The 21,651-nt window shown below is 47.0% G+C and overlaps 2 protein-coding genes across 6 annotated transcripts; one reads left to right on the top strand and one right to left on the bottom strand.

Annotated features, from left to right (window-relative positions):
• Window positions 1-6,155: 6,155 nt before the first annotated feature.
• Window positions 6,156-8,554, bottom strand: Ifitm1 (interferon induced transmembrane protein 1). Of its 4 annotated transcripts, none has more exons than NM_026820.3 (3): window positions 8,417-8,554; window positions 7,545-7,743; window positions 6,156-6,494 (listed from the first exon to the last, which is right to left on the bottom strand). In NM_026820.3, the coding sequence occupies exons 2-3, from the start codon at window positions 7,725-7,727 to the stop codon at window positions 6,357-6,359; spliced, it is 321 nt and encodes a 106-aa protein (NP_081096.3). In that variant the 5' UTR covers window positions 7,728-7,743; window positions 8,417-8,554; the 3' UTR covers window positions 6,156-6,356. The 4 variants fall into 4 exon arrangements, with proteins under 4 accessions (NP_081096.3, NP_001347656.1, NP_001106186.1 ...); NM_001360727.1 differs by lacking the exon at window positions 8,417-8,554 and adding an exon at window positions 7,932-7,955; NM_001112715.1 differs by lacking the exon at window positions 8,417-8,554 and having other exon boundaries at window positions 7,545-7,907.
• Window positions 8,555-16,296: 7,742 nt separating this feature from the next.
• Window positions 16,297-21,146, top strand: Ifitm2 (interferon induced transmembrane protein 2). Of its 2 annotated transcripts, XM_030243121.1 has the most exons (3): window positions 16,297-16,382; window positions 19,353-20,313; window positions 20,810-21,146. In XM_030243121.1, exons 2-3 carry the CDS (start codon window positions 20,068-20,070, stop codon window positions 20,996-20,998), a joined length of 435 nt encoding a protein of 144 aa, XP_030098981.1. In that variant the 5' UTR covers window positions 16,297-16,382; window positions 19,353-20,067; the 3' UTR covers window positions 20,999-21,146. The 2 variants fall into 2 exon arrangements, with proteins under 2 accessions (XP_030098981.1, NP_109619.1); NM_030694.1 differs by lacking the exon at window positions 16,297-16,382 and having other exon boundaries at window positions 20,022-20,313; window positions 20,810-21,144.
• Window positions 21,147-21,651: the final 505 nt, after the last annotated feature.

Below are 21,651 nucleotides of genomic sequence, written 5' to 3'. Positions count from 1 at the left end.
GCAGATTTCTGAGTTTGAGGCCAGCTTGGTTTACAGAGTGAATTCCAGGACAGCCGGGGCTACACAGAGAAACCCTGTCTCAAAAAAAAAAAAAAAAAAAAAAAACAAAAAAAACGAAAAACAAACAAAAATTGAGGTAAAATATAAATACTAAATGAAATGAAATGAGGAAGTAAAGAAGAAGCAAAGTAAAAGAAAGGAAAAAACAAGTTAGGAAAGAGGAGAAAAGGACAAGAGATAAACAACACCCCCCCCCAAAAAAAAAGGTTAGGTCATAAAAAATTCCTTTTCTCAAAGTCTGGCAGTTAGACAAAAGCCAGATTCCCTCAGGGATTTAAGAAGATAGTTATTGCTCAAGGATTCCTGACTTGGGCAAAAACAAAAACACCCCCCCCCCATTAACAAATGCTTGTGGTGCTATTAGCATATGGAGCCTGCCCCCCACCGCCCCCAGTCCCTACACTTTAGTACTTGTTGACAGTCATCCTGGCGGGCCCCCTACCCGAAACCTTTCCAGCTCCTAAGGTTCCCTCCCCCCACCTCGTCCAACTCCTCTCCAACAGGCCAGAAGAATAAAAATGAGGACAGCGATTGCTCCTAGGCATGGTTGAGAAGGATTTTATTGTAGATAAGAGATCGTGCACAGCCAGGGTCGTCTGGAAGAGTCTAGACTGATCTGGGGGGGCAGGAGAGCAGAGAGGAAGAGGAGAGAGGGAAGAGGGAGCAGGGATGAAGATAGGTCTAGGAGAAGAACCAAGAAAGCATGCAGCCAACACAGTTTGTTTAGAGATCAGGAGAGAGACTTCTTTTAGCAAGCTGGAAAGCTCTTCTTAAGTCCCTGAGCAATGCCGGCTTTTGTCTAAATGCCGGACTTTGGGCAAAGGAATTTCTTGAGATCTAGACAGCCTAAGGTTGCTCATAGGGTGCATTCAGGCTGGCGAGGTGGGGAAGGCTCGGTAGGCGCGTGGAGAGCTGGTCACGTTGAACTAACAGTCAGGAAGCAGCAAGCGCTCTCATTCTTATTCAGTCTATGACCCCAGCCTGAGAAGTGCTGTCACCCACACTTTCCTGTCCAGCCAGTCCTACAAACTCCGTAGATATGCTCAGGTTTGCAGTCACGCTGACAAAGAGGATTAACCCTCGTATATATTATTCAGGCTGGTGCTGACCCCAGACTCCCTGAGGGTCAGTTCACTGTCAGGGATACACTTACTGTATATAGGTTTTGTCTTTTCGGAGGTGGTAGGTAGATCAGGGGACGTGTGTCCTAGTGGGAAGTGCTCGAGTTCCTGGAGATGTGGCTTACTGTGAATACTGGTCTTTGCTGAATTTGCCCTGCTCAGTGCTCCCCTGTGAGGCACCAACCCTAGTCAGATCTCAAAGCCAATGGGCTGCCAATCTTGGGCAGAACTTCAGGACTATGCGTCCAAAGCAAACCATTTCTTTATTAGTTAATGGTCTGAGGTATTTTGTTATAGGGATAGAAAGCTGACCACCGCCAGGAAATAGGTGCATAGCTTTCTGCACTAGTAATGCTTAACCTACAGACTGTATCATGTCACTTAGATCCATTATAGTTCAGTTACAGTAGCTGGGGAATTCTTCTCTGCTTTATTCTGCTTACAGGGCCATAAACCATTTACATGCAATGTAATTCTCATTTGTTTTGGGATTGTTACTATAACATCTGATATATGGAAATCTGATAGATGTGTATTTATATGTCTTTATCAATCAATCTATGTATTGTCTTTTTTGAATATTAGTCTCACATTGATCTAGAACATTCTATGGCAGAATATATTCAGAATATATTCTGAAGTACTTGTAATCATGTGTTTATTATATGCATTCAGAAGTCTGGTGGTAATTTTAATATGTTGTGACAGGTCGTATTTCTCAAATTCCTCTAGGTTTTCCAGTCCATTTTGGTCCGCCTACATTCTTTTGCTTTTAGTACCCGTTTTCTCAAGCTGCTTCTATCCAGCTGTGCACGATTTGTAGTCAAGGGTGTGGGCTTTCTCTGGCGTTTTGTCAGTTCCCTTCCTTGGTCTGTTCTGTATTCTGAGGCTATAAAACCTCTAAATGGGGTTTGCCCAGGAATTCCCACTGAATTCCTGTGTTTGCAGGCATGGTTGGGTTTTGTCCCGGCCTTTCAGTTAGTTTGTTACTGTGTCGTTAGGCTTTGTTTCCTAAATGTGTCTCAGCTAGCTATTATACAATGCTATAGCTTCTGAAGAGAAGCCATGCGTGCTCTCCCAGTGGGGAACAGGTGGGGGTGGGTCACCTCGGCTGGGTGAGAAGAGCCAGCTTTCTCTCTACTTCTGCTGAGGGTGACTCAGAAGATGAGCCTTACTCAGACAGTCCTTTCCAGCCTCTGCTTACTCACGTTTATTGAGTCTCTTTTAGCACTGAGGGCCCTGAGCTACAGCAGGGTAAAGAGCCGCAGAGCAGCCTTAGTTGGTAGTCTGGTGAGGACAGTGGAGGGACTGATGGCGGCAGACGCGTGTACTAGAGATGGTTGCCACCCAATTTGCTCTGTGGTTGTTTGGTTTGTCTAGCTTTGGGTCCCTTGCCAGTCAACTTTCTGAGAATGAAGGAGACCTCCTGGGGTGAACTTTGGACTTTGCTTCCTGCAGGATGACCTATTCCTGGGGTTACATCCCACCTCCCACCAAAATAATGATGTGCTCTGCCCCTCCCTACTCAGGAAGATGGTAGGGATAAGAGTGACACTACCCCCCACCCCCCAGTTCTTGGAGTCAGTTTATTGACCTTTCACCCTTCTTGTCCTGCACTGAAATTTGAAAAGTCAGCTCCATGTGAAGTTGCTGAAATGGTTAACTTCGCTAAAGAGTTTTTTCTTTCTTTGTTTTTTTTGTTTGTTGTTTGTTTTTCGTTTTTTTCGAAACAGGGTTTCTCTGTATAGCCCTGGCTGTCCTGGAACTCACTCTGTGGACCAGGCTGGCCTCGAACTCAGAAATCCGCCTGCCTCTGCCTCCCGAGAGCTGGGATTAAAGGCGTGCACGCCCTCCCGGAGCTAATGAGTTTGTTGTGTCCCTCACAAAAGACTTTTCCTCTCTCCCTTCCTTCCTTCTTCTTCTTCTTTTTTTTTTTCTTTCCAAACAGGATTTCTCTTAGTCCTGGCTGTCCTAGAACTTTCCATGTAGACTAGACTGGCTTTGAACTTAAAAAAATCCACCTGTAGACGGGCGTGGTGGCACACACCTTTGATCCCAGCACTCGGGAGGCAGAGGCAGGCAGATTTCTGAGTTCGAGGCCAGCCTGTCTACAAAGTGAGTGCCAGGACAGCCAGGGCTACACAGAGAAACCCTGTCTCAAAAACTAAAAAAAAAAAAATTCATCTGTGTCTGTCTTTTAAGTGATGGGTATAAAGGTGTGCACCATCCCCCCACCCTCACCCCCACCCCCTAGCCTTTTATTTTGATTCTTTCTTTCTTTCTTTCTTTCTTTCTTTCTTTCTTTCTTTCTTTCTTTCTTTCTTTCTTATATGTAAGTACACTATGGCTGTGCACAGAGGGCACCAGATCTCACTGCGGATGGCTGTGAGCCACCATGTGGTTGCTGGGATTTGAACTCGGGACCTTCAGAAGAGCAGTCAGTGCTCTTAACCACTGAGCCATCTCTCCAGTTCCCCCCCCCCCTTTTTAAATGAGTGTTTACTTAAAAAAAAAAAAGACAATCAAACTTACAAGTGTTTTCCAAGTGTTTTGCCTGCACTGCGTGTCTTAGCCCGTGTGCCTGCCTGGTGCCTGGAAGAGGATGCTGGATCCCCTACACATCGAGTGTTACAGAAGGCTGTGAGCTGCCGTGTAGGGCTGGGAATTGAACCAGGGTTGTTTGGAAAAGCAACAAGTGCTCTTAACCCCCGAGTCATCTCTCCAGCCCCTTAGCTCAGTTCTGAGGTCAGCTCTCTGATTGGTTCCGTGGGATAAACTCGGAGTTTCCCACATTGCGATCTTGTGCAGGCTTCTCTTTAATGATGGTTGTTTCATAACTGGAAGGAAAACATCTGCCTTCTAGGAATTCTCAGGCTTCAGCCAAGTGACTGGAATTTTCCAGTCTCCCAAAGCAGACCCTCTTCTGTCAGCCAGAGGCATCCGGGCCCTGAGCTGGGAGGTACCACCTTCCCTCACATACAAGGAGGGGTAGCTCCCAAGCCCATACCTGCAGCAAAAGCAGCCAAGGAAAGGCCCTGAACACCATCAGAGAAGCCCCCCCCCCCCACACACACACACAGTGAGCGCACGCTTAGGGGTGCCCTGGGGTGGGCTGGGCTGGTTGTGTGGAGTCAGGCTGTGGCCCTGAGGTGCCCCAGCTGATGACCAGCCTGGTGCTGAGAAGACTGCCACACCTGGGAGTGGTCACAGGACTCCAACCTTAAACAGGAAGTAGAGGCCCTGGGACAAGTTCTGATTTGAGTTCCAGGACAGGAAGTTCCCAGATCCTTACCTCTTCCTGCTCTTCTGCTGTGGAATAATTTGGCCCTCAGTTATTTAGTTCTGTCTCCCCTCAGTACTTAGCTATTTCCCACAAAGCCAGAATAGAGGAACAGGAAACTTCTGGGAAATAAAAAGTACTGGGGGTGAGGTGGGGTGATGGCCTTATGGCCTTATGCACATGCAGAGGCACATAAGCACACCGGTGAGGCCAGCCTTCTGCCTTTTCTCTCACTACCCTAGGTATTAAGGGAAGTTGGGAACCAGATGGCAGCTGTCAACACCCATTAGATCCCTCCTGGGTGGCTATGTCCCCTGCTGTTCTAATCGGCCACACTCTAGGCAGAAGACAAGTGGGTCCTTGCCCATCACTTGTAAGGGATTCTATCACTCTGCACCAAGCATCCCCACCCCGTCTTGTTAAGAGCTGGCCTGCCCCCTGCCTGAATCCACTGCAGCACTTCCCCCCGTATCGGCACCAAGGCCAGACTGATGTGTTTATAGAAAGATAGATATATGTTCTTTTGGGGGTGTGGTGAGGCATGGGGGAAGGGATGTCTCGACATGGGCCCGCTGAGACATCCCCTTCCCCCATGGTATAGTATGGAATAGAGCTTATTCAGGGCATGGGGAGGGGAGTTCAGAGGGTAGCAGAGGCAGAGGAAGGCAGAGAGAGGGAGAGAGTAGAGAAGTAAAGGCTGGCCCTGAGCAGGTGTGTGTGTGGGGGGGTGGGGACGGGGAAAGGAAAGAGCAAGAGAGGCAGGAGGGGGCAAGCAGCCCCTTTTACAGTGGGTCAGGCCTACCTGCTGTTGCCAGATAACTGTGGGGTGGAGTTTAGACAGACTGCTAACACAGACCCTTTAGCTACCCTAGGAATTTTGGATCAAAACCACTGTGGTGGTTGACAAGGAAGGGATGGGTGGGTGGCAAGTTCCACAGATACTGTGGGAAAGGCCGGGTGGACTCTGAGGAACTGACCATGGGAACCACAAGTACGTACTCTTCTGAAGGCACCTCTACGATGAAGAACCAGCGTTTCGATGCCCTGTGGACTCCAAGAGATCTGCAAACTTGAGCTGCAGGTGTGGACGTGGCTGCCACCACCCACTGGTCTAGTCTATGACAAGATGAGCTAGGGGAGGACGGGAGGCCTCTGCCCAAGTGTGGTACTGTACAGCCAAGGTTAGGGGTGCCTGGGGCGTCCAGACTCACCAGAAGCTGGCATGACTACATTTGAGTTTTCTGCCTGTTGCTCACCAAGGCAAGTAACAAGGGCTTTGTGTGGCCCTCATCCCAAACTCCCCACCCCAGGATCTGAAGCAAACACTAGAAGCGGGAGGTTAGAGAGGCGAAAGAGATGACAAGTTCCTACCGCAGAACCCAATGTGTTGTGTGGGCTTAGACCAGGAGCCCAAAGCCCCAACACAGAGCCCTGGGATGTGATTTGTCTGCATAGAAGGTGTACCGGAATCTTAAAGGGTGAGGCATCAGTGGACTGAACACTTCTCGGATCGTTGCTCTGTATCAGTTCTGGGCACCGTGGGGACATGAAGCCAGAAGGAGGCAAAGCTCATACCCGGTCCCCCACCCCCACCCCTCACACAAAGAACTCTGGTTAATTACTGCCCAGTTCAAGTGGCCAGAAACCTGCCCTCAGACTGGGAAGATGCAGGACGAACTCAACACAGGACTAGTCCAGGGGCAGAAAGTCACAGCACGTGCACTTTATTGAGTCCACCATGGACAGATTTGTGAGTGTCACATTTGCATATGTATGGGGCAAATGGTCAGGACTAAGTCTAGGGTTTGGGGCAGCGATAGACAAGGAAACACATAGCAAGCCTGGGAGGCCCCAGAATCTGTTATCTACTGTGAGATGTTGCAAGACATCTCACATCATCTAATGGCACAGACAACGATGACGACGATGGCCGTGAGGATGGTGAAGAACAGGGAGCTGATGTTCAGGCACTTGGCGGTGGAGGCGAAGGCCTGGGCCCCAGTCGTATCACCCACCATCTTCCTGTCCCTAGACTGGAAGAGACCAGATGGTCAGTGGCACTGGAGCTGGCCAATGGAAAGACAAGTACTGACTCAGCTCCCCATCACCTTCCTAGCCCACTGTGCTCCTCTTAATCTTTAGGCCAGGGACCTTCTTCCACTTTACCACACTCACGACTACCCAGAAACACCCAGCACTAGCCTCTTACTCTACTGTTTCCTGTTAGTTCCTAGTGAACTTTCCATCCAGCCAGGAGTGTTAATCTTCAGGGTTAAGGAACCTTCCAGGGGGCTGGAGAGAGGGTTCAGCGGTTAAGAGCACTGACTGCTCTTCCAAGAGGTCCTCTCACACAGGAGATAAGGGATGTCGGTCTCGAGGCTCTAAAGTTAGGGGTTTATATAGGAAAGGAGTGGGGGTAGGGGGAGGATTGGCACAGTTACACACAAATGGGCAATTTAAACATCAGAGAGCTGTATGTGATAGTAACTCTAAAGGGAGGGTGTTTATCTTGGTCGGCAGGACATCTGGCTAAGCCCAAACCATATCAGCAGGTGGCCCATTACTCATCAGAGCTTGTCCTGGAGATTGTCCTTGCGTGCCTTTCTTGTCTCAATGGCTAGTTGGTACCTAGGATGACTTTACAGCCTTTGTTCTTTGCTCTAAGCCCAAAAAGCCCTCCTAACTAGCAAGCCGCAAGAGTCAAGGACCTTGAATAAACTTTCTGGCTAGGGCTTTGAAGTCTTGAATTTAGCTTTCTTTCTTTCAAGTTCAAATCTCAGCAACCACATGGTGGCTCACAACTATCTATGAGATCTGATGCCTTCTTCTGGTGTGTCTGAAGACAGTTACAGTGTACTTATAATAAATAAATAAATCTTTTTTAAAAGGGGGGGGCATTCCAAGAATCAGGAAGTAAGGAGACTTCCTTCAAACTTTAGGCTATGATGGAGATACCTTGACCCACGGATCCCCAGGCACCTCCTGGGATTCCCTCCACACATACACACAAACATACACATACACACACACACACACAACCCAGGTACCACCTGGGTAAGTCAAGGTTGAGGCCCATACAATACCTTCACGGAGTAGGCATAGGCTACGAAGCCCAGGCAGCAGAAGTTCATGAAGAGTGTATTGAACAGGGACCAGACCACATGGTCAGGCGTGGAGATCTCAGGCATGTTGATTGTGGTGGCTGTCGCAGAAGTTGAGATGTGGGGTGACCCCAGTACAACCACCTCTTGCTGCTCCTTAGGCATCTCTCGGCTTTTGAAGCTGCAGAGTGAGAATAAGGAAGGAATGAGAAGGCTTTTCAAACTGGGCAGTCCGGAGCCTGCTGCGCAGTGGGCCGGCCTTTTTCCTCCAGTGGGGTCTGTTTCTCAGAAACCTACTTCCTTATGTTTACAATTTGGTGTGCTTTTTAGGGGCTGCGGAGTTAAGGGCAAATAGTGGTTTCAAGTTACCATTAGGGTGTGGGCAGGGAGAGCCACTCCCACCCCTTTTCAAGCTGTCCTAATCCCCAGAGGCTGGGGTTTGAAGCTGTGAGGCAGCTCACCCCCTCCACTGGGAAGGAGAGGTGACTGCAGTGTTCCCCAGTGCATAGGTTACAGTAAGCAGAAGGGAACAACGCGGTCGCTCCGAGTTTGCTTTGAGGAGGGATGATGTTTTGCACATTCTTTAGCTCCCTTTGTTGTGACTGAGAACAGGAGCACACAACTTGTCATAGACTCTAACATCCACCCTCTGTACAGACAGGGCCGAGAGCTCAGGATTCTACATTTTTAGTTTATTTGCTTTTGCCTTAGTAAGAGACTCATTCTAGAAGCTGAAGCTGAGAGAAAAACAAAGGTCTATAAAACAGAAATTCCCCAGAGATAACTCTACCCCAAATCCTGACCCCCCCGAACTGCTGTGTGTCCTAAGAAGGGGATTTATTAGAATAACTTACAGGTGTGGTCGAGGAGCCCTAAAATGACTGTCTCCTGATGGAAAGGCCTAGGATCCAGGCGTTGTCCACAAGACTAAAGTCAGCTGTGTCAATGTGGTGCTAGAGTCCCAGGGAGATTCTACAGAGGTCCGTTGGGACCCTGAGGAAGTAGGTTCTAATATCTCTGGAACAGGAGAGAGAAACTGAGCAGCAAGAGGGTAAGCAGGCAAAACCATCCTTCTTCCATGACCTTTTATGTGGGGTGCCACCAGAAGGTGTGGCCCACATTTAGGGTGGCTTTTCTGACCTCAAATAATCCAACCAGGAAAAACAAAAAAGCAAAGCAAAGCAAAAACAAAAAAGCGCCCTACTCTCTCAGGTGTGCCCAGGTGTGCCCAGATGCTTGTGTTACAGTTGATTTTAGATGAAGTCAAGTTGCTAAGCAACATTAGCCATCACAGCATATGAATATACTGGCATTATCAAGACTGACCCATGGTCTGAAGTCCTCACTGTGTGCTCCATGCCATCCCTTTGCCCCCTTAACGTACTTAAAAACCAGGAAGCCTCAGAGCTGTGCCTCTCCTTCATCCTCCCAAAACTCCCCGCCTCTTCCCTTTTTCTTCTGTAGAAAAAGCCCCTAATAAAAACCTCGCCTGGGGGGCTGGCGAGATGGCTCAGAGGGTAAGAGCACTGACTGCTCTTCCGAAGGCCCTGAGTTCAAATCCCAGCAACCACATGGTGGCTTACAAACATCTGTAATGAGATCTGATGCCCTCTTCTGGTGTGTCTGAAGACAGCTACAGTGTACTTACATATAATAAGTAAATCTTTAAAACAACAAAACAACAACAAACCCAAAACCTTGTCAGGGAATTTGCTTTGTCTACTTCTAGATCTGAAGCTCCTGGGGTTTGCAGCCATCTGGCTTAAACTTTTCCAAGCCATTAGCGCTTAATTTCACTCACAGTTGGCATTTCAGAGGACAGAGATGACCAGAGTAAAATTTAATATCACCTTCTGGGAAGTCATACCTACATAAAAGCTGCAAAGGAGAACAGCAGATGTCTAGAAGAAGCCACTGAAAGCCTTTGGGTAACGAATCGTGCTATGGAGGACAGCAGAGTGGCCAGGCCAGGCCAGAGAAGGGAGAGGCAGCAGGAGGCAAAGCAGCTGGCAGAACTCTCCAGGAGTTGTCTTGACTGATTGACACCCCTCCAGTCCCACCCCCCCAGGCAATGCCATCATCACCTTTGTTTGGGTTTGATTGTGTATCAAGAATGAGGAGCCAAAGGCACAGGGATAAAGGTATTTACCAGATTAGAATCTAGATAAAAAAGTTTATTTATTTATTTATTTATTTATTTAGGTTTTTAGAGACAGGGTTTCTCTGTGTAGCCCTGGCTGTCCTGGAACTCACTTTGTAGACCAGGCTGGCCTCGAAATCAGAAATCTGCCTGCCTCTGCCTCCCGAGTGCTGGGATTAAAGGCGTGCGCCACCACCGCCCGGCTTAGATAAAAAGATTTAATAGAGAAAAGGTGCTTGCTGGGGCTGGAGAGACAGCAGTGAAGATCCCTTACAGTTCCTGAGGAGGACCTGAGTCAGGCAGCTCAGAACAATCTGTATATCCAGCTCTTCTGACCTCCTTGAGTACTGCACTCATGTGTACACTGCACTCATGTGTCCGTGCCCCAAACACACAAATGTTCATAATTAAAAATAAAAATAGAATCTTTAAGTCTGGAGAGATGCTCAGAGGTTAAGAGTACTGGCCGCTCTTCCAGAATCTGGTTTGAAGTTCCAGTATACACATGCCTGCTGTATATAGTTCCAGTATACACATGCCTGCTGTATATAGTTCCAGTATACACATGCCTGCTGTATATAGTTCCAGTATACACATGCCTGCTGTATATAGTTCCAGTATACACATGCCTGCTGTATATAGTTCCAGTATACACATGCCTGCTGTATATAGTTCCAGTATACACATGCCTGCTGTATATAGTTCCAGTATACACATGCCTGCTGTATATAGTTTCAGTTCCATGAGATCTAGCACGTTTCTGGCCCTTGTGTGTACCAGGAATATGTGTGTTACACATATCATGTGTAGGCAAGACACTCATTTTCATAAAATTTTTAAAAAGTTTAAAAATTAAAAAAAAAAAAAAAAGCTGGGTAGTGGTGATGCACGCCTTTAATCCTAGCACTTGGGAGGCAGAGGCAGGCAGATCTCTGAGTTCAAGGCCAGCCTGGTCACAGAGTGAGTTCCAGGACAGCCAGGGCTACACAGAGAAACCCTGTCTCGAAAAAAAAATAAATAAAAATAAAAAATAAATAAGTAAAACTCTTTAAAAAATAAGTAATTTTAAAAATAAGTAATGTTTTAAAGAAAAAAATATACTCCAAAAATATTGCAAAAACACAGCAGGTAAATTCTTGGAGGCTTATCCTCAAAAGACAGTGGGAGTAATACTTTCCTAACTCTCCTAAGCGTTGACGAAGCGATGGAGGGGTGGCAATGGTAGTTCAGACAATGAATCCACAGACATCCTGGGGACTCTATCTTTCACTCTTCCTTTTTGCCTCTGCATCAGCTTCCACACTCCGCCATTCGTTGCTGCTGCTGCTCTCCTGAGGAGGGAACAGAGGATGTGACTGATGTCATTTATGCCTGCCATGTCCCCTTCATCCCCATCAGACATCTTGATCTGAGAGAACTATGGGTAACCAAGCTTTTACTTTCTCCCTCACAACTGATATGTGGTAACTTGAATTTCTGGGTATCCTTTAGAGGGATAATGCCCAGCAGGAGACACCCCACTCTAAGGCACTTCACAGCCAAGTTAATACATGAAGACCTTACCTCACCTCTGAAAGCATCAGGGGGTAGTATCCGTTGCCTTCTATGGATGCCTCTTAGGTGAACATAGATGGATCCTACTGTTTCCTTAACTCACCTGAGGGATGCGATAACTGATCTAGATTTGATCTTCAGATCCCCACCTGTGACAGGGATGTCATTTATACCTTATTGGATGGGGTGTTTTTTTGTTTGTTCGTTTGTTTTGTTTTGTTTGTTTTTTAAACAAAATCTTAATTGTTCAATTTTACCAATAAAGACTCAGGAGCCAGATGCTGGGGTGAAAACCTGCTAGGTCAGAGAGGCAGAGAAAACACCCAACTGACCTTCCTCCTCAGCCAATGTCCCAAAAGAGCCCGCTCTTTCCTCACATCTCAACAACAACAAGCAAAAAAATACCAACAACAAACAAAAAACAACCCCCCCCCCCAGCCCCTCAAACTGAATGTCCCTCCCTTCTACTTCCCATTTGTCCTCCTGACTTTCTCTTGATCTGTTTTCCCCCCTCTGTTCACATCCTGTCAATTGTTTGGGTCAACAAATGCCTGTTGACCCATGATTGATTTTATTCAATCCTGTTTATAATATTCAAGCAGAAAGCTATTGGATTAAAGGTGTGTGTGTGAAGGCTGAGTCACACCACAAACTTGAAACAGAGTTTTCCAGGAAACAACATAATCTCCGGGTTCACAGTGGGAACAAATATTCTGCCACAGCTGGGTTCTCTGACACTCGCCTGCTATGGCTGCCACGATGACTCTACCTTTGGACACCTTCCGGCTTGTCTATGCCAACCATCCCTCCACCCGACAACTCTGCTTCCCTTCCTGAGGTGGCAATGAAGATTATTGCTACCCAGTTTGTGGCATTTTTATTTGGTTGTTTGTTTTTGTTTTTTGTTTTGTTTTTGAGACAGGGTTTCTCTGTATAACCCTGGTTGTCCTGGAACTCACTCTGTAGACCTGGCTGTCCTCAAACTCAGAAATCTGCCTGCTTCTGCCTCCGGAGTGCTGGGGTTAAAGGCGTGCGCCACCACGCCCGGCTGGTATTTTCTTTATGCCTCTCCTGTCCTAATACAGGCTCCAGCCTGCCATCACTGCTTCCAGTTGCAAGTGCTCTGTTCGTGTTGCACTACTGAACGTCTCTTTCTCTTTTCTTCCCATTTGGCCTTCTAGGCAAAAGCTGCTTGTTGTACCCCAGTTCTTCGGGTGTGGGGGGTGGGGAGAGACAGAAGACTTTTGTATTTAAGTTATAATTAACATTTAAAAAATTTTGGCACTCTGTATTTTCTGTCCCGACTTTATCACTAAGTTCTAAGTTCACCATTTGAGGTCATTGGAAACTTAACTATTTGGCCATTTCTTGCTTTAGTGTAACAGAGTCTTGGGGGGGTCAAATAGGGAAACGCATCAAAGTACCTTAGAGGGCCAGGCCTGGTGGCACATGCCCTTAATCCCAGCACTCAGGAGGCAGAGGCAGGTGGATTTCTGAGTTTGAGGCCAGCCTGGTCTACAGAGGGAGTTCCAGGACAGCCAGGGCTACACAGAGAAACCCTGTCTTGAAAAACAAAAACCAAAACAACAAAAAACAGTAAAGAAAAAAATCCAGCTGCAGCAATGCCTGCCTAGAACCTGCGACAGGAAAGACCAGTGCAGTTGAACTGGGTGGAAAGGTAATTAGGTTTTTACATTGTTATGGCAATCTAGATGGGGGAGGGGTGATGGGGCTGGGGGAGACCCTTAGACCCAATTCAGATTGTAATTAGCCAAATTCATTAAAGGGGCTGGCAGGGCCACAGTCTCCAGCCAAATCAGAGAGGTGTCGCCTGGAGGCTGGTGAGGAAAGGGCTTTTAAAGGCAAAAACCACAAGAAGTCCTTGGGCATCTACACAAACAAGTTACAGAAAACAAAGAACTGTTCACCTCTGACAAGATTAGGCCCTCAAAGTGACCTTAAAGTAGTCTTTGAACATCTGCCTTAGTGGGTTACAAAAGCCCAAATCAATAGTTAGGCGTAGTTTATGACAAAGCGGATGGTCGTGGTGACACATTTCTGGGTGGGGACCCAGGAGTTAGGGTTGCTGGGGACTTGTGTTCCAGAAACTGAGTCAGAGACAAGTGGTTATTAGGTATGAACCTGGGCACCTAGCACAAAACGACTCCCTCCAACATCACACCATATCGTGAGTGCAAATTAGATTCCACTCTTTCAGTCAATTGTAAATTTGCTTATGTTGCTCTGTCTCATGATAAGATGGATTTCTGCATGGTAAAATAAGAGTGTCCTAAGGCAAAATAACCAGATTTTGTTTTTCTTTCCAAAAAGAGAAAAGTAAAGGCGTGGACAAAACTTGAAATCTGAAGCTTTCTATAGATGATGAAACTTTTAAAAATATATATGATCTTCACAATTCCGGAGACTAAAACTCAGTGCACTGGTCTAAAACAAAAAAGTCTTGTTCTCCACTTAAAACAATTGGGGTTCTTGAAAATATCGATTTGCTCTTGCTGACATAATAATTGTGTTTTCTGCTAAGCCTGTCAGAAGTTGAAGTACTTGTAAAATTGAATAGTATCAAAACCAGAACTTACTTTAAAAATTGCGTTATTATCTAAGCTTTGTCTGTTACATGAAAATTAAAATTTATTACTTTCTCCTTATGACCGCTAAAACCATCCTTCTGGGTGTTCAACCAAGAAAACATATAGGCCAAAGCAAATTAGGATATGGGGACAAAAATGGACCACTAAAGGTCAACCAGGGGGCTGGTGAGATGGCTCAGTGGGTAAGAGCACCCGACTGCTCTTCCGAAGGTACGGAGTTCAAATCCCAGCAACCACATGGTGGCTCACAACCATCTGTAACAAGATCTGATGCCCTCTTCTGGAGTGTCTGAAGACAGCTACAGTGTACTTACATATAATAAATAAATCTTTTTAAAAAAAAATGTTTTTTAAAAAAAAAAAAAGGTCAACCAGGGCCAAGGGGACAATGGGACCCCTGTGAAGGGGCCCTGCAACTCTGGTAAGCCACTTATGGTCTCATTCAGGAAGGCCATAGGAGCCCCAGGGGTCGCACTGTAGCTCATATACCTGCTGTGAAGTCATTGGAGGGGGAAAGGTCTTCTTTGTATTGGAGGAAACTCACACAGTCAGCAAGCCCCTGACCCATGACCACAGATGGCACACGGGCAAATGAAGGCTGAGAGGGCATCCTCTTAGGTCCCTAGTATAACTCCACAGTCTTAACTGACTACAGTACAAGGTTCATTTTTACCCCCCCCCCCATTTTGACTTTATTTATTTATTTATTTAGATTTTTTTTTTGAGACAGGGTCTCTTTATGTCAGTGGTTCTCAACCTGTGGGTTGTGACCCCTTGGGGAGACAAATGAACCTTTCACAAAGGGTCTCCTAAGGCCATCTGCACATCAGATATTTACATTACAATTCATAAGTAGGAAAATTATTGTTATGAAATAGCAATAAAAATAATTTTATGGTTGGGTATTACCACAACATGAGAAACTGTATAAAGAGTTGTAGCATTTGAGAACCCCTGTTTTATGTAGACCTGGCTGTCCTGGAATTCAATATGTAGAGCAGGCTAGCCTTGAACTCATAGACATCTGTCTCCTTCTGCCTCCCCAGGGCTGAGATTAAAAGTGTGTGCCACCACACCTAGCCCTTGCTTGGCTTTTAAAGCCCTAGATGGGGAGTATAAGAAATCAAGATCATCCATAATATTGTATAAAAATGTATCAGCTATTGCCCAGATGTCTCATCATGAAGTGGTTTAGACAGGGAACCTTATTCAGATGAACATTTTAGCCAATCTGAAAGGCTTCCAGGTGTTCTTAATTGTTAAACTGTAGGGAATTACTAAATGCATTCACCTATTGTGATAAGATCCAACTTTCCAACAAGCAATCAAAGTAAAAGACAAGCGGGGCATGGTGGCGCACACCTTTGATCCCAGCACTTGGGAGGCAGAGGCAGGTGGATTTCTGAGTTCGAGGCCAGCCTGGTCTACAGAGTGAGTTCCAGGACAGCCAGGGCTATACAGAGAAACCCTGTCTCAAAAAAACAAAACAAAACAAAACAAAACAAAAAGAACATTGGGGCTGGAGAGATGACTCAGTGGTTAAGAGCAATGACTGCTCTTCCAGAGGTCTTGAGTTCAATTCCCAGCAATCACCCATCTGCTTTGTGTTTGTTTTGTTTTGTTTTGTTTCAAGACGGGGTTTCTCTGTGTAGCCCTGGCTGTCCTGGAACTCACTCTGTAGACCAGGCTGGCCTCAAACTCAGAAATCCACCTGCCTCTGCCTCCTGAGTGCTGGAATTAAAGGCGTGTGCCACCATGCCTGGCAAGATTGTCTTAGTTAGAGTTTCTATTGTTGCAGTCAAACACCCATGCCCCAAAGCAATTGGGTGAGGGAAGGATTTATTTCACTTGCAGGAGTCAGGACAGGAACTTAAGGCAGGAAGCTGAAGGCAAGAGCTGATGCGGAGGCCATGGAGGAGGGCTGCTTGCTGGCTAGTTCCCCAAGGCTTGCTCAGCCTGCTATCTTATACCCTCTAGGCCCATCTTCTCAGGGGTGACAGTGACCACAATGAACTGGGTCTTTCCGTATCAATGATCAACCAAGAAAACGCCTCTCAGGCTCATCCATCCGCCAATCTTATGCAAGCATTTAAAAAAATTTTTTTTTTCCTTCTTTGCAGATAACCCTAGCTTATTTCAAATTGATCTTAAAGACTAGTCAGCACAGAGGCATAGAGAAAAGTCTCTCTTAAACCAGAGTAAACATCAAAACCCTGTACCAAAATATAGTACAGACCTGGTTAGGACAATCCCTGGGTAGCTTTTCTAAGAAGGTTTAAACTTTCTTACCTCCTATAAATTCTTTCTTGTTACTTTAATTAGGCTCTGCCTTTTGTCCCCTGCTTAATTAGCATCCGGTAATTGGTTTCTTTCATAAGCAGAGCCTCTCCAGCTATTGGGAGGAGTCAGGGAACAATAGCTTTTTTTGAGATGCTTGCGGCTGACTATAAATCCTAATCTAAGGACATTGGGTTTCCTGAGGAGTGTATTGTGGCTGTGGGTGTGTGGAGTTGGAAGGTAAACTGTTTTGATTGTTCCTACCAAAACTGACAGAATATTCCTGGTTTTGTTTTAAAATGGGTCTTGCTTCTGGTAATAGTCAAGCTGGAGTATAAACTAGGTTGGAGTCAAGATGTTGACTATTAAGGTAGCACCCCGGGGGCATCTTTCCTCAATTCTTTTCTCTTTAGATTGCTGCAAGGTCATAGATCACACGGAAGCCCGTGTAAATTTTAAGTCACTCCTGCCCCCAGCTGGAGAACTCTCGTCAGAACAATGAATTCCGCTTTTAGAGGCTAACTTGGAATTAATTTTCAGCCTCTGTGACCTCAGTGAGTCTCCCTTCAGCATACCCTGAAAGCCTGTGTCCTGTCCTGTCCCGATCAAACTGCTACATCTGGGAGCCCTGCAGCCTCGGGCTGGGAAAGTGTGGAATCTTATAGGTGTGACCCAGCAGGCAAAGCTTAGTGCTTTATACACAGGAGTGTCGTAGAGAAGCCTCAGGGTTGGGATCTGGCAGAGGGAGCAGAATGAAAAGTTCGATAAATCTTATAGCTAGTGCTGAAGTTTGTTGGGAGTCTGGCATGCAGCAGAATTTTAGCAGAGCTCTCCTATCTAGGCTCTGAGGTAGCCTTTTGTCAGTGATGGTTATCTGAGAGTTTATGGGGTGGTTCCTTTGAAAGATTCTCAGAACCTTTGCAATAACTTGGTATCCAGACACTCCAGGCAAACCAGTAATTCTCACAAGGGTGAGAATTGTTTAAGGTGAAGGTTCTCTCAAAACAACTCCTAGATCAGATAAGAAGTTTTGGTGTGCAGAAATCGACTTGCTAAAGGTGTCTTTTTGTGTAACAATAAAGAGGCTCTGCAAAAAGGGTCTGAATTTCCCCAGCTGGCTCCCGAGAAGCCTAAATTCATCCTGTAGTTCTTTCTTTGATCAATCTCCTCGTGTGATCCAGAACACTAACACTGGTACTTGTTGATTCTGTCTTCTGAGACTTAGCCGCGGAAGACCTTCAAGTTGAGACCTTAAAGTGCAGAATGTCATTGGAGGCACTTGATCTAGTTTTTGTCCAATAGCTGGAGAAGCTTGTCTTATAAAATGTACAATGGCTTGGCCTTTCTGACTCTCAATGTCCAGATTAATATACGTGTCCATGGTTTCAGCTCTAAAGAGATCAGGGTTCTCAGAAGCCATCAGTGTTATTCTCCATAGCCTTTTACACTTAGGGGTGTTTTATCCCTCCTATAGGATTACTTCACTGTTAGAGGTACTATCTCTATAGTACACCAAACCATAGAGTCACCAGTAGGTCGTTCCCCTACTCTTTCCTGTAAGCGTCTTGACACAATCTGCAAAGCTCCCCATCCAGTCCTGCCATGGAAGTTAGCCTGGCTATAACAGCATTCTGAGGGTGAGACTCGTTAGTTCATGAATGGTGCTAAAGCTCAGATATGAGACTTTTCTAGGTTAGGTCAATGCCACAGTGAGACTTTTGAGTTCTTTAATGAAGGTGGAAGAGATCCTAGCTAAATTAGCCTATTTGGATTGGATTTGGGAAAGATCAGTGTCTTAGTTACTGTTCTATTGCTGTGAAGACACCATGACCAAGGCAACTCTCATAAAAGAAAACATTTAATTAGAAGTTTGCTTACAGTCGTAGAGAGTTAGCCCATGATCATCATGGCAGAAAGAAGGCAGACATGGTATTGAAGCTATAGCTGGAAAGCAGGGGGAGAGAGAGAGAGACACAGACAGAGAGTGACAGAGAGAGAGAGAGAGAGAGAGAGAGAGAGAGAGAGAGAGAGAGAGAGAGAGAGAGAGAGAGGAGATTGGGCCTGACATAAGCTTTTGAAACCTCAAAGCCCATCCCCAGGGACACACCTTCTCCAACAAGGCTACACCTCCCGATCCTTCCCAAACAGTTCTCCTAACTGGAGACCAAGCATCCAAACATGTGAGCCTATGGGGCACTTTCATTCAAAAGTGAGATTCACTCAGAGATGAGACAGAGAGGACATGCACAGGGCTCACTAGGAAAAAGAGCCACACCTTACCACCTCTGACTTTTCCCCTAAAATGATTTTCATCTCTCTCACACACACACACACACACACACACACACACACACACACACACACACACACACACACACACACAAAACCAAGAACAACCCCCACACCACCACCAAACCAAACAATAACAAAGACACCTTACCCCACCCTCTTTCCCTTTAGCCCCTGGAGGCTGCTCACCTACTTCTGACCTGAGAGCTGTTCATAAGGCTTATTCAGGTTTAGCATATATCAGAGCTTTCCTTTTTCATTTGCCAGTTGATAGACATCTAACCTCTGTCTGTTGCCTGTCGTTACGAATGCTGCTGTAGACATGAGATACAGGCATACAGGATACGTATAGACATGTGTTCATTCTCTTACACACGAGAAGTGGGATTCTGGGTTGTAGCTTCGATCTGCCCACTGCCTGCAAAGCCTGCAGCATCAGTGGTGTGGTTTCTTTGCTTCTAAACTACAGTGCTTCCTAATGGGTATGAGCAGTGTGCTGCTGGGGCTTTGATCTGCATTTTGCTAATGAGCAAGAATGTGGAGCCTGTTACCCATTGTGCCTCTTCTAGAAGAAATGTTGAGTTCCCCTTTCGTTCATTTTTTTAAAATTTTTACTTACTACTTTTTATTCATTTATTTAAGACAAGCTGTCATGTAGCCCAGGCTGGACCTTGAACTGATTCTCCTGCTGACCTTTCCCAAGTGCTGGGATTACAGACATGTGACCTGCTCCAGCTTTTGAGGCTCTGATCGATGGTGATGGTTGTACAAGTAGAGGCGAACAAGGGCTCTGTAGTTAGACTCACTGATCTCCTCCTTGCTCCATTCTGCCCTGTGGGATGAAATTTGGGTGCTGGGGGTGGGGGTGTGAGGTTACTGAATGGGTTCAAGTGTCAAACGATTTGTGTCCTTCACCACCAGGGAACTTCCCTTGTTTCTAGGACGCTCAGTTCCCTCACTGCTTCTGCCGGGAAAGACTCGGAGTTCCCTGTGTAGCCGTACTCCTACAGGCTTCATTTTAGCAATGGCTGTTTCGCAACTGGTAGGAAAACATCTGCCTTCCATAAGCTCCCCGGCTGCAGCCAAGTGACTGGAATTTTCCTTCCCTAGCTAGCCAGGAGCATCCAGGCCCTGTGCTGGAAGGCTCCTCCTTCCCCAACTGACAGCCAAAGAAACATTGAGTTGCAGATCTCCCCAGCCCCCACCTGCAACAGATTAGTTTAGGGGTGTGTGTGCTTGGGGTTTTTTAGAGGAGGCCCTCACTGTGAGGCCAGGTTTAGGGATGTACCAGGGGTGTGAGAGCAGGGGGCTGGGGAGACTAGATCTGGGGAGAAGTTCTAGTATGCCTACTGTAAGCAGGAGGTGGAGACCTTCAGACAAGTTTTAGCCCTGGGACAAGTCTAGATCCCTGGAAGTTTATACAGAGGTACCTCAACAGTCAACTAGTCCTGAAGTAATTTGATACTCAAGGCCTAAGTACCGCCCACTTCAGTATCCAGCCAATTCCCCACAGTAAGGCCCTCTGGAGACTAACCCACCAACAGGAAAAGGAAATTGCTAGAGAAAGGGCGGGTCTACAGAACCAGGATAGCAGCAGCCATCCTCCAGACGGGGCGATTGTTCCAGAGTCAGTACCATGAGCCACAATTCTCAAGCCTTCTTGTCCACCAATGCCGGGCTTCCTCCAAGCTATGAGACAATCAAAGAGGAGTACGGGGTGACTGAGCTGGGGGAACCCAGCAACTCAGCTGTTGTGAGGACCACCGTGATCAACATGCCCAGAGAGGTGTCGGTGCCTGACCATGTGGTCTGGTCCCTGTTCAATACACTCTTCTTCAACGCCTGCTGCCTGGGCTTCGTTGCCTATGCCTACTCTGTGAAGGTGAGTGTGCTAGAGGGGGTGGGAGGGAATGGTGTAAGAAGGTGTGTGTGAGCCTGAAGCGCCATCTACTCAGATAGCACCGAGGTGTGAGTGTGGGGTCCTTTCTGTAAGAAAGTGTGTGTGCACCCTTCCTATTTGTGTGTGTGTGTGTGTGTGTGCGTGCGTGCGTGCGCGCGCGCGCGCGCGCGCACTGTCTGTCTCTGGTGTTGGAGACTTTCTGATAGTCACAGGATGAAACTGCCTGGGGATTCTGGGGCCAGACTTTCCCCACCCCTTCACCCTTTAGACTGGGGCCCTAATCTGTGTGGAAAGTGAGGTATGCAGCGAATGCTGGAGCTTACTGTATAGTTTGTGTTTGTGTGTGTGTGAAAAGAGGGGAGGGTTTCCCGGCTGGAGGGAGTGAGACAGTGGGCAGGGAGCAGTTGGGGAAATGGAGCCAGAGCACCTGGCTCTCAGCTGGCCAGCTCCAGGGCTCCTTACATCTAATTTCCTTCAGTCTAGGGACAGGAAGATGGTGGGCGATGTGGTTGGAGCCCAGGCCTACGCCTCCACTGCCAAGTGCCTGAATATCAGCTCCCTGATCTTCAGCATCCTTATGGTCATTATCTGCATCATTATTTTCTCTACCACCTCTGTGGTAGTCTTTCAGTCTTTTGCACAAAGAACACCCCATTCTGGATTCTAGCTGCCCTGTGCTCCACGGTCCACATCTGCCCCGCCCCTGCCCCGCCCCCAGGCTCAAGCCTCGACCCTTTACCCTACGCGTATGCAAATGTTACCTTCACCTATCTGTCCACAGTGGATTCAATAAAGTGCACGGGGTGGCAACTCTGGCTGTGACTCACTGTTCTCTGGTTCTGTACCGAGCTCACCTTGCATCCTTTTTGTCTGAGGAGAGCAAGTGTCGTTAACTTGTCAGGCTTCTGGTCTCCAGATATGGGCAGCAGCCGACCTGTGGGTTTTTGCCTGATCCAGGCAGAGGGGATCCGAGGATCATCTAACGCTGAGGCCGTGCTCCCGGGGGTCCCAGGAAGGGTGCAGAACTTTGGGCAAAGGAGGCTCCGGCCTAGGAGTGAAAGACACCCGGAGTCCTTTACTTTAGGGGAAAAGAAATCCCTAGCCAAGATGTGTCCTCTTTTTGTGGTGGCCTCTTGGATATGACTTCAAGCTCCTGAGCTGGCCCGCACACAAAAGTTGGGTGCTGTGAAGTTTGCTGCCCTCACTGTTTCCTTCCCCACACTCAGGCTTATGTAGGGACCTGGAGTGGGTGGGGACTCTAGAAGGTTTCTTGTAGGAGGACCACATGACAGTTCTGCTGGCCTCACAGCTCCTAGGTTC

This window comes from Mus musculus, chromosome 7 (genome assembly GCF_000001635.26).
Source record: "Mus musculus strain C57BL/6J chromosome 7, GRCm38.p6 C57BL/6J".
Lineage (NCBI taxonomy): Eukaryota > Metazoa > Chordata > Mammalia > Rodentia > Muridae > Mus > Mus musculus.
Note: the sequence above shows the minus strand (reverse complement) of the source record. Positions and strands in the feature narration are given on the sequence as shown.

Bases quoted from the DNA above. Each gene is read 5' to 3' on its own strand.
- Ifitm2 (XM_030243121.1), top strand. From the start codon at position 20,068: ATGAGCCACAATTCTCAAGCCTTCTTGTCCACCAATGCCGGGCTTCCT. The intron at 20,314-20,809 runs GTGAGTGTGCTA...AATTTCCTTCAG, and splicing joins CCTATGCCTACTCTGTGAAG to TCTAGGGACAGGAAGATGGT.
- Ifitm1 (NM_026820.3), bottom strand. From the start codon at position 7,727: ATGCCTAAGGAGCAGCAAGAGGTGGTTGTACTGGGGTCACCCCACATC. The intron at 6,495-7,544 runs GTATTGTATGGG...GGTCTCTTCCAG, and splicing joins CCTATGCCTACTCCGTGAAG to TCTAGGGACAGGAAGATGGT.